This window comes from Chelmon rostratus, chromosome 1 (assembly GCF_017976325.1).
Source record: "Chelmon rostratus isolate fCheRos1 chromosome 1, fCheRos1.pri, whole genome shotgun sequence".
Taxonomy (NCBI): Eukaryota; Metazoa; Chordata; class Actinopteri; order Chaetodontiformes; family Chaetodontidae; genus Chelmon; species Chelmon rostratus.
The window spans coordinates 31,569,218-31,580,774 of record NC_055658.1 but is presented as its reverse complement, the minus strand read 5'-3'; the positions used below and the strand labels follow the sequence as shown (position 1 = coordinate 31,580,774).

At 44.6% G+C, this 11,557-nt stretch overlaps 2 protein-coding genes across 2 annotated transcripts; one reads left to right on the top strand and one right to left on the bottom strand.

Annotated features, from left to right (window-relative positions):
- Positions 1 to 1,054: 1,054 nt before the first annotated feature.
- LOC121604288 (G2/mitotic-specific cyclin-B2-like) lies at positions 1,055 to 3,730 on the top strand. The gene is made up of 8 exons (XM_041933769.1): positions 1,055 to 1,189; positions 1,404 to 1,514; positions 1,891 to 2,184; positions 2,255 to 2,413; positions 2,490 to 2,726; positions 3,097 to 3,237; positions 3,323 to 3,433; positions 3,508 to 3,730. Exons 1-8 carry the CDS (start codon positions 1,163 to 1,165, stop codon positions 3,616 to 3,618), a joined length of 1,191 nt encoding a protein of 396 aa, XP_041789703.1. The 5' UTR covers positions 1,055 to 1,162; the 3' UTR covers positions 3,619 to 3,730.
- An 801-nt stretch (positions 3,731 to 4,531) lies between these two features.
- Positions 4,532 to 9,595, bottom strand: crybgx (crystallin beta gamma X). The gene is made up of 6 exons (XM_041943017.1): positions 9,552 to 9,595; positions 9,069 to 9,117; positions 6,880 to 7,001; positions 6,018 to 6,153; positions 5,606 to 5,745; positions 4,532 to 4,664 (listed from the first exon to the last, which is right to left on the bottom strand). The coding sequence occupies exons 1-6, from the start codon at positions 9,593 to 9,595 to the stop codon at positions 4,532 to 4,534; spliced, it is 624 nt and encodes a 207-aa protein (XP_041798951.1).
- Between the last annotated feature and the right edge of the window lie 1,962 nt (positions 9,596 to 11,557).

Genomic DNA, 11,557 nt, shown 5'->3' with positions numbered 1-11,557 from the left:
GCAGGCAGATGTGTTTTTCCTGTTATTTCAGATGATCTTATGAATTCTGTATTTTTTAATGACCCGTGTTCCCTCTAAGAAAATATAAAACAGTAAGCTGGGTTTTAATGTCTGGTTAATGGAAAACCTGCAGTATATCTGCATGTATATATGAAACTTCCACAAATCCACAGCACAGCTTGAATGTTGGTAGCTAGTTTTATATATATTTTAAAACAGTGCCAATTGTAGATGTTGGCTTATCATGTGATGACAGTAATGCAACACAGATGAAGAAACAGGTGTTAAGACAGATTGGAAATGAATGAGTGTCCTTGAAAAGACCTGATTCAGTTTTTATGAAATAAAGCACAAACTGAGAGAGCTCTTTGAACCAGTCAGAATACCCACATGATTTCATCAGGATCCCATGGCTTATTAAAATAAAATTTTAGGGCTATGTCTAATTTTGATCAGACTTTCTTCAAAAACATGACAATTTTGAGCTCTTACATTTCACCCATGAAGAAGTTCAAAAGTGTCTGAAACAGCCTTGAATTTTCTGTCTGAGGGTCAGACCCCTGCATCAGGTCTGCACAGCTACCCACCTGTTAGCAGGTGTGAAACACCATCACCAGGCCTGCAGGAATCTGTTTGATGATTTTATTTGATGTTTAATCGATCTGATGGATTGAACTGGAGAGGATCTAATGAGCCACATTTGATGATGACTCTTCACATTAACTCAGTTTTCAAAAGAGATTCATAACCGATCTACATGAATGTTACTATGCTAAAAGATGGAATACAGTGCATTTTGTGTTGGTTTTTCTGAAGTTTGTTGGGGTCAAATGGGATAGCTTCAGGGTTCTGAATCCTGGATTTAAAGACACAGTATCAGGTTAAATCAGGTGTGAGGAACTTTCACAATTGATAAATAATAAAATCTTCGTCCTTGAACCGCATCTTTAACCCCCGTTCTGTCAGCCAATCAGAAACTTCCCACCAAGCTTCTATCCAATCAGATTTGACGGAGCGCTATTTGAAAGCTGCTCGTCGTTGTGTTGTTTACCTGCAGAAATCGGTGTTCTCGGATCTTGTCGGTAAATTGTGTTGGTCGGTACTAAAATAAAACTCTGTTAGTTGAAGTCGCAGTTTGTTCTCGTTGCTGCCCACGTTAAACATGTCGTCTCTGGAAGTTCTTGCTGTGGTGAGTAAACTGAAATCATTTCTCTTTCACGGTGTTTAGCTGTTAGCGACGCGGCTACAGTTAGCTTCGCTAGCTAGCATCGTTAGCTAACATTTCCGCCTGCGTCCTGCTTGGCCTTCTGTTCGTCTGTGCTTTCATGAAGAAACTTTACTCTGGGCAGCATTTCTGAAGCTTCTCGTATGTTCTTGAGTTTTCTATCCTTCTCTTTTATCAGCCTCCAGCCGCAGAAAACCCAGTGAAGATGGGTAAAACCACGGCAGCAGGCCAGAGGAGAGCTGCTCTTGGAGAGATTACCAACTTTCCTGGAGCAGCAGTCAACACAAAGGTAACATTACGGAGGAACAATGCATGTGTTTTCACTTGAAATTAACGCTGTGAATCCCATAATAATCCAAGACACACTTGAACACAAGCTACAGTATCTGGCCAAAAGTATATGGACTCCCTCGTCCACAAAGCCAGGATCCTGTGGACAGCCTTCCCAGAAGAGTGGAGGCTGTCGAGGCTGCAGATTAATGCTCATGTTTTTGGAAAGACAACCACAGGTGTGGTGTTTGGGTGTTAACATGCCTCTGGCCTTGTCCTGTACACTTTAGGAGGATTTCTGCAGTTTGACTAAAGTAACTCAGTTTGTTTTCTCGTATCTAACAAGCCTCACAGCCCAAAGTACAGATTTCTGAGTAAGCGCCCTGTTTCCTCAGAGAACAGCACGAGCCAAAGCACCAGCCAAACCATCCTGTGCCCAAAAAGCTAAACCCACCGCGGTCCAGGTTGTGCATCCAGTAGACCAGGTCCAAGCACCCGCAGTTCCTCTCCCTCCAGCCTCAGAGGAGTCGGCCGACGTGTCCATGAAGGAGGAGGAAGAGGAGCAGCTGTGCCAGGCTTTCTCTGAGGCGCTGCTCACTGTGCAGGACGTCGACGAGGAGGACGGAGACCTGCCGCAGCTCTGCTCACAATATGTCAAAGATATCTACAACTATCTGCACGTCCTGGAGGTAATTCATCCCCTCCGTCGTTAAACTCTCACCCTGCGCCGGTTTTGCGCTCATCGCTGTGTTTCCACAGGTGCAGCAGGCGGTACGAGCAAACTACATGCAGGGTTATGAAATCACCGAGCGCATGCGAGCTCTTCTGATCGACTGGCTGGTCCAGGTTCACTCCAGGTTCCAGCTGCTGCAGGAGACTCTCTACCTCACTGTCGCCGTCCTGGACCGTTTTCTCCAGGTAAGAACAGTTTGGATGGTCTTCCTCCTCGTTGGGTTTTGTGAGCTGAGTGAAAACCTTCCTCGCTGTGCTGCAGGTCCAGCCGGTCTCTCGCAGAAAGCTGCAGCTTGTCGGTGTGACCGCCATGCTGGTGGCCTGTAAATATGAGGAGATGTACGCTCCGGAGGTCGGAGACTTTGCCTACATCACAGACAACGCGTATACCAAGTCTCAGATTCTGGAGATGGAGCAGGTGGTTTTGAAGAGCCTCAATTTTCAGCTTGGACGTCCTCTTCCCTTACACTTCCTCAGGCGGGCCTCCAAGGTGGCCAGTGTGAGTTTCTGCATGTGTTTACTTTTGTCCTCAGAGTTACTCATAAGCATGCATACATGTTCATATACGATAAGTCAAGAGATCTGTAGGCCACTTACTGACAGTAATAATGGGTCGAGGTTTTACGTGAAGTATCCTGCTTGTGACGTCCTTCAGTAAAGCTGGCAGGTTGTTCAGAGTTGTTTTTGGGAGTTTGTTAAATAACAGAGCAGGAGTGGCAGTTTTGTGTGACCACATGATTTAATTTATCTGTAATTCACCGGGGCTGCACAGACTGAAGTGACACATGTTTCACTGGTGTTGTGTTAAAGTGATCATTGGCAAGAATTCATAGTGTTTGTCAGTGGACTGGATGTTGTTTCTGTCTCAGTCTGACGTAGAGAGACACACGCTGGCCAAGTATCTGATGGAGCTGACCCTCATCGACTACGACATGGTGCACTATCGGCCGTCTGAGATCGCTGCTGCTTCGCTGTGTCTCTCCCAGCTGCTGCTCGACGGGCTGCCGTGGGTGAGTTCGGTGGACGTCGAGCGGTTTGATGGCTGTAATTTGCCTCTCTGGTAAAGTTGTTTAATTGGTCTCCCTCTCGTCTCAGTCTGCTACACAGCAGCACTACTCGACTTACGACGAGGCGCACCTGAAGCCCATCATGCAGCACATCGCCAAAAACGTTGTGATGGTAAACGACGGGAAAACCAAGTTCCAGGTGAGCTGGCTGACAGAGCACAAGAACTTCTGATGCTGAGCACAAATGAAACTTGATACTTTGTTCCTCTGCAGGCTGTGAAGAACAAGTACTCGAGCAGCAAGCTGATGAAGATCAGCCTCATCCCTCAGCTGAAGTCGTCCACCGTCAAACACTTGGCGGCTGCTCTGCTCAACAATCCCTGAGGCCGACTTCTACATTTCATCAGGACGCATTGCTTGCACTTTATTTTAGATTGATCACTGTGGAGAAACCTCACTAGTTTTAATAAACTGTTTTTTATATTTTTTGATCCAAGCTTCATAGTTTTTTCAGAATTTGTCATTAGTTTTTGCTTTTATCAGATTTTCCTCCGATGCACCTTGAACTGCACTGTGTCAATCAAGCCTGAGCTGAGACGTCGCACAGCTTCCAGTCAGAGGTTGTTTGCAACGAATTTCTACAAAGGAGTTTTCCGAAAGTGGATTTTAGTATTTTTTTAAATCTCTTGTAGATTTATGAACTGGTTTATCTGAGCTTTAGTCTACCTCACCGGTGCCTTATTTGTGTTTTTTCTGAAACATTTGGCAGGAAATGTTACCTGTGCTTTAGCTGGGTGTCTTATTCTTCATGTGTCCAGGTATTGTGCAGCTGTGGGATACACACAGTTTGGACTTTGTATCTACTTTGTTCATAAAGCTAAATAAAATGTTTTAGATAGCTTAGCTTGAAGTTTTGCAAATTTTTTTTTTTTGATTCAATCTTTCTGCGAACGTCTTATTTTGGGATCTGGATTTTGTATTTAGTAATAACTAACCTAAGTAGGAACTTGTTTGTGTTGAACGCTACCCTGTTTGACTTTAATGCACAAGTCTCCACTGATTGTTATAAACAGGCTGGTTTTGAACTTGCAAAGCTCTGGTAAAACCAATTATCCCAATATTGAACCCAAACAATTGAAACTTTCCATAAATAAGAAGCGAACAGAAGAAAAATGCAAGCGTTTGTCTTTTTACAGTTTATTACTAAAATAGGTGTTGTCCGTGTAAAGCTGACAGGTTTCGTGTGTGTGGCGGTGGAAGTCCTGCTGACGGGACCCACATCAGACGGCGTTGGTGTTCAGTTGAAGCGGACTCTGCGCATAGAGCCCACAGTGCTGTTCTGGCTGCCCCAGTCAGAGAAGTTGTTGTAGTCACGTTTCTCCAGGATGTAATGAGGCCCTCTGTAGTTCGGCTCCTGGTACACGGCCCACCTGTGCACACACAGGGAGGAGGGTGAGATCAGCTTCCTGTCATCTGCAGGGAGAAGCGTTAACTGGAAACTAAATGTTCCACCGGCTGCAGGTCTCTGATCAGCGTGACGTCTGCTCTGATGAATCCTGAACCCTTAGCAGTTTCATTACTGACTGAAAACTTTTCTCTGCAGCAGAGGGAAAGTTTCACTGCTTTAACTGAATCCTGCAGTTCAGACTCGAGTCACAACAACCAGGCAACCAACCAATCGTTGCACATCAGGTACCTGCAACGGTTGGTTGGTTGAAATTATTTTGATAACTAATTGTTTCAATCATTTTTCATACAAAAATGCCAAAATTCTCAAATCTCACTGTGATAAAGATATTTTAAAATGTCACTTTTGGTTCCAGTATATTGCAATGACCATTTCAGTATTTAGAATCGAGTATTTCATATTTTAGAGACTAAACGATTGAGAAAATAATTAATTAGATTAATTGATTCGTTTCTACTCTGTAAATCCTGGATCGATAAGAACAAACGGAGAGACGTGGGATGTCTGATCATCGGGACTATGTCAGATAATTCACATGTTTCATTTTAATGCTCAGCTGACCTGCAAAGCTCATTCTTAACCTTGAAACTGAGAAGGATCTGACCACGAGGTTCATTTAGCAGCTGTTCTGGAGCTTTCAGTCATATCTCAGACTTCATCAGCAGAAGGAGGTACACTGACTGCACTCATCTTCTGAGGAAGCTCATGTGATATGATGGAAAACTCCACAACAGCTACTGCGTAGACCTCGAGGGCAGATTATTAATGAGAACTTGAAACTTGCACCGAAGGTTTAAAAACTGCTCTCAACCCATGAACGCATGCTGGATCACAGGACACAAGTGATCCTGATGGATTCTGGACCGACAGGCTGACGGAGAACAGGAGGGACGCCGCACTTACGCTCCTCCGAGCACGCGGATGGAGGCGACTCTGTTGAGGCTGTAGCGGCTCATCAGGTTGGGGATGTCGTCCTGGATCTCCATCTTCTTACCGGAGAAGCCGGCTCGCTCGAACAGCTGAGCTCTGGCAGGGTTGTTGTCCTGGCAGTGAGAGAAACATACAGAAAACTGCTGCTGAGTGCACGTCGTGTAGTTTGCAGGCTTTAAAACCTTCGTCTTTGTGTGACAGATGTTACACATCAACCTGTTTTTCTGTAAAATGTCAGATTTAACAACCGTCTGCCAGGTTAGTAGATTTAAAGGTTATTTTTTACACGTTTGGACCCCTGGCTGTTTTATGGCAGCATGTTCCTGCAGCTGGGACTCCTCCAGTGACAGTCTGTGCTGTAACTCGTGTGTTTTTGCAGCTTCACCTGTTTAACAGCGCGGACGGAGGACACGTGGTCCACCTGGGCGCACCACTTGTCGTAGCAGTTGTACTCCCCACGCTCGGACATGTCCCACAGGTACTGACGGCCCCGGAAGTTCTCGTGCTCATAACCCACCCATCTGTAAAGGAGAGGAGAGTCAAAGACTGGAGCACACAGCAGCAGGGAAGAAAACAACAAGTGGAAGCTGAATTGATTGTTGAGTTATTATTGATTTGGTTATTGGGGTTTTGTTGATCTGTGTTTGAGTAGAATTAAATTTAAACTTATTTCCATGAAGTTTGGTGGACAGAAGAAATTGCTGTGATTCAACACTTGAATCTCCACAAGTAGACAATTCTAAGTCTCAAATAAGTGACTCCAAACCTGCTCCTGATTTGTTGAGCTGTGGCAGAGAAGAACAACTACATGTCGAATTCAGTGCAGTTATTTCAGCTTAGGACAGTGTTTACCTGTGTGTGTGTGTGTGTGTGTGTGTCATTTTGTACTATTGTTTTCTGTGGAATGGTCCCTTTAATTTTTCTCTCTTTTTCTCTTTTTTTCTCTCCTTGACCCTTGACTTTCATGTAGTTTTGGTTTCACCTGCAGGTCCCCTGACTAGATGCTGGCTCTGGATTCATTTCTTTGGCAGACTAATTGTCTTATTGGGGAATTCTCAGTTTTGCATCATCAGGCTCATCTGTCCACCAGGCCTCATGGGGAAACGAGTCTGATGACAGAACAGCACTGAAGCGACAGGTCATGAGACGGCTGCGGATGCTCTGCTGTTGACTTCGTCTACTTTGTGTCTTCTCCAGCGTTTGCTGCAGTGACCCGTCCTCTACTTTAGGTGGTGGTGTAGACTTACGCTCCGCTCTCCACCTGCACAGAGTTACATCTCTCTGGGAAGTTCTTGTCACTGAGCCTGACGCAGTCAGAACTCAGGTCCAGACGCCTGCCGGCGAAGTTCCGCTGCTCGAAAAGGGTCACCTGAGGGCAGAGGTACGACGGGAAATGATGAATATAAAGAGCCTGCTGTGATTCAATGGCTGAATCAGACCAACTTCATGTATTCACATTTGTTGTGATACTGGTATAAGTTTAAGTTGTTTGAGCAGGTCCAGTCTGTTGCAGCGGGCTCCAGCCTCTCATGACTGACAAACACCGTGAGGCTGTCAGGTACAGTATATGCAAATCGATGGAGGATTTCAAATATCTGGACTGTTTTGCTCACAGTAAACTGGTTTTACTGGGAGGAAATATTTCTTTATGTGAGCTGAAAGCAGTGACTTCCTGGAAACTGAGGCCGGTGGTCCTCTGGGTATAAACGATCCAGTGTTAATTAGAGGTGTCAGTAGCTGTGTCTTTTGACTCAGGACAGAGCCAGATGACATGTTTCTACCTACTCTCAGTCTCAGTGCTAAGCTAAGCTAAGCTAATCAGCATCAGGCTCTAGATAATTGAGAGAAGTATCGTTCTGGTCACACGTCTCTTTCTCCAGTGTCACTAATTCTGTTAAAAGAGTCCGTTTATCACTACGAGTCTGTCCAGAGTCCACAGTCTGTCCAGAGTCTGTCAACAGTCTGTCCATAGTTTGTCCAGAGTCTGTCCACAGTCTGTCGGAGTCCAGAGTCTGTCCAGAGTCCAGAGTCTGTCCAGTCTGTCTACAGTCTGTCCAGAGTCCAGAGTCTGCCCACAGTCCATCCAGTCTGTCCAGAGTCTGTCCAGTCTGTCTACAGTCTGTCCACGGTTTGTCCAGAGTCTGTCCACAGTCTGTCCAGAGTCCAGAGTCTGTCCAGTCTGTCCACAGTCTGTCCACAGTCCATAGTCTATCCACAGTTTGTCCAGAGTCCAGAGTCTTTCCTGAGTCTGTCCAGTCTGTCCATAGTCCAGAGTCTGTCCACAGTCCAGAGTCTGTCCACAGTCTGTCCACAGTCCATAGTCTATCCACAGTTTGTCCAGAGTCTGTCCACAGTCTGTCCACAGTCCATATCCTATCCACAGTTTGTCCAGAGTCCAGAGTCTGTCCACAGTCCATAGTCTATCCACAGTTTGTCCAGAGTCCAGAGTCTGTCCAGAGTCCAGAGTCTGTCCAGTCTGTCTACAGTCTGTCCAGAGTCCAGAGTCTGCCCACAGTCCATCCAGTCTGTCCAGAGTCCAGAGTCTGTCCACGGTTTGTCCAGAGTCTGTCCACAGTCTGTCCAGAGTCCAGAGTCTGTCCAGTCTGTCCACAGTCTGTCCACAGTCCATAGTCTATCCACAGTTTGTCCAGAGTCCAGAGTCTCTCCAGTCTGTCCACATTTTTTAATGTATTTTTTCAGTGCTAACAAACAGCCAAAGCATCTGCATGGCTTGATGCCACTAGGAAAACACATTTGTTATGATCTGGGTGAAATGACCCTTTTAATTTAATTTTTTCCTTCTACACTCAGAATTAACCTCTGAAGCCACGAGTCCAACCCAGAGAGACGAAGGAAAAGCTTCTTTCGTCGGGCCGCCTGGAGGCTGAACTCTGACCTCTGACCTGTGGCTGCTCTGCATTTCTCTGCACATTCAGACAAAGTTTGGATTGTTTAGCTGTCTTACGTCACTTGTTTCCGTCTTTGTGTCCTTTATATTTCTTCTGATTCACATGTTTTACAGCAGCCACTCTGCATTCACTACACAGACTTTCTTCGTGTTAAATGTTAAAATCTCATAGAAACTACATTTACACATCACTAATTTGCTTTGTTAATTTACATTTTGCTGGGAAATGACTGCTGCCTGGATATGGTTCATTTCTAGGAGACTTGAGACTACCCACTGGACCAGCTCCTCAAAACGGCCAACATCCACCCTGGATGGAGGAACTGGAAATATTCTACATTTGCCAAGATGTCCCCACAGGAAAGAAGCATTATAGTATCACAGCAAAAACAGTGAACAAGTATGTTAAAATATAACCACAGTTCAGTGACAGAGTCGACACACAATCAGCACGTTTACAAGCAGTGACCTGATCAGTGCAGAGAAACACGCTTTAACAATGTAACTCCACATAATGGTTTGACTCACCCTCCCACTGGACCCGTAGAAGGCACGTTGGAGCACAGACCCCAGCTTGCTGTAGATACAGAAGCATTTTTAATGAATAATTATATCCCAAACACATAACAACGGAGCAGTCACAGAGAAACTCCAGAGACGAATGACGGTGTGTGGAAGTGGAAATGAAAACCTGACTCCCTGAAAGTGTCTGACTGTCTGTCGTTTTCATTTCTGTTCAAACTTTACAGATTATGAACCGAGGTATTGTCATGCTTCAGTCTTTCAGATTAAAACCATCAGCTTGCACCTAAAATACTGAGTATGTGTGCGTGTCTCCTATCACTCTTCAGGTGATTTTGGGAAACTGGTGTTGGAGGCGTCACAGAGAGCAGAGCGTGAGAAGAGCAGGAGGTGGGATGCGGAGCCACCGGGGTCCCACCCACCTCGACGCCTCTGACCGGGGGGTCTGACTCTGCGGGCCCCGGCTGGTGCGCGGCACTCTCGACATACCTGGTTTGTTGGGCTAATCCTGGGACCTTAGTAAAGATGTTCATGTCAGCTCTGCGAGGCAACAAGAAAGCCCCTTAAATACAGCAAGGTGAGGTGAGCCGACAGGTACTAGAAAGCTCAGAGTGGTTCTGCAGCAGTCATCGGGGCCCTGGCGCCATTGATATGCTAAACACACGACCACGCTCATGTTGTCTTCTCTGCCCACACACACACACATCATGAGCTGCAAACACTGCAACCGCATGCAGAGCACAAAAAAAAACCCAACATACAAACACGCACATGCAATTGAAATAGATGTGTGCATGCAGATATCCAAACACAACGAGCAGAGAGAACAGAGCTTCGGTGCGCACACACAAACCGCACACTGACATGTAAATGTGAGAGTGCAGTGCCAACACTTTCCGCTTTGAACAATTCAGCATTTCTTACAACAATGCCGTGTAAACAATGCACCTTATGATAATGGTTGTATTCATGCTTTGTGCGGGGCCAGCTCCAGCTCACTGTATTCACTGAAGAGGTCGTGACCCTGGGGGGGGGGGGGGGGGGGGGGGGGGGGGCAGCGCTGAAAACCCCTCACTGTCAGAAAAAGTGTCATCAGATAAGTAACAGAGGCAACAGCAAAGGGAGAGGTAGCAGGAGGATTACTCTCAAACAATTCTCGACCACATCGTCTAATCTGCACAACTAAAAAGGACAAAGATCATAGAAATCTATTACATATGTATAATTAGATAATATTATGGTCTACATTTTATTGTTATTTGTTAAATAACTTGTGCTGTTTCCTTTGTCTTCATCTACTTAGAAGTAGTTTCTGTTATAATCTCTTTAATTTATTATTATATATATTATGTTATTGATTTTGGAAGAACAGGACCAACAACACTTCAGTCACCACTGATGGTGTTTAGTTTGAAAACACACATAAAAATTATCTTTTACTTAGATGCCTGAAGGAGTTTGGTGTGGAAGTATTGAAAAGGTCTTCACAGGAAGTTTAAAGTGCATTTTGGTAACCTGGCGTCCAAAATAACAGGCAGCAATCAGCCACACCTGGATGAGGTATATGATGTAGGTGCAGGAAAAGAACACTGATCCAGACCATAATATTCTCTGCTTCTACTGGGCAGCATTATAGCATCATGGCACACACCAGTCATGTTAATGACAGCTGCTACTGCAGGCAGTAAAACGTTTCTGCCTTTCTTTATTGGTTTATTAAACAGTGACGGTGCACATTAATAAACTTTGCGTGTACCGAGTCGACAGTTCTGATATCAGACAGAGTCTCTAAAAACACAATACAAGATTAAACGTTCTTAAAAGTTATTTATAATCCCAATAATAAAAGGAGAATATTCATAGTAGTAAATAAAGACATCATAGAGGACCATTGGAGTTCACTGTCAGGTGCTATTTAACACATTGAGGCACATGATACAAGACATAGAAATGAAAATGACAGCGGACACTAACCCCCTTCCTGTTTATCTCAGTGTTTTAATTATTGTCTTTATACTGTATGTAACTGTGCACGCTGACTGGAGAGCAGTCTCGTCTGTCTCTGTGTGGAAATGCACAGCAGAGTCCTGTTATATCATATTACTGGACTTACGTTATGTAAGTCACCGTCTCCCGCTGAGTTCAGTGCACGTTGATTCTTTTTTAAAGAAGCGTCATCACACACATCACATGTGGGTGCAGGAACTGACTCACAAATGTATTTTTGAATAAATGATTTTGACTCAGTGTGAAGGAAATGTCACTTTTATTTAATTCGATTTTTTAGGAGTTTAAATGTAGTAATTTTGGCCAAAAAGACAGAAACTTTCTACAATAATATAAGTCAGTGCATCATTGCAGTCATCTAAACTCCTCTCTGACTCATTTATTAAGAAAGAAATCTACTTTTTAAACTTGACAAATGTAGTGTATCTTTGCAGGGTCATTGTGCTGGATTATGTGATGCTGTATAGATGTTTCTGTTATTGTGTCCA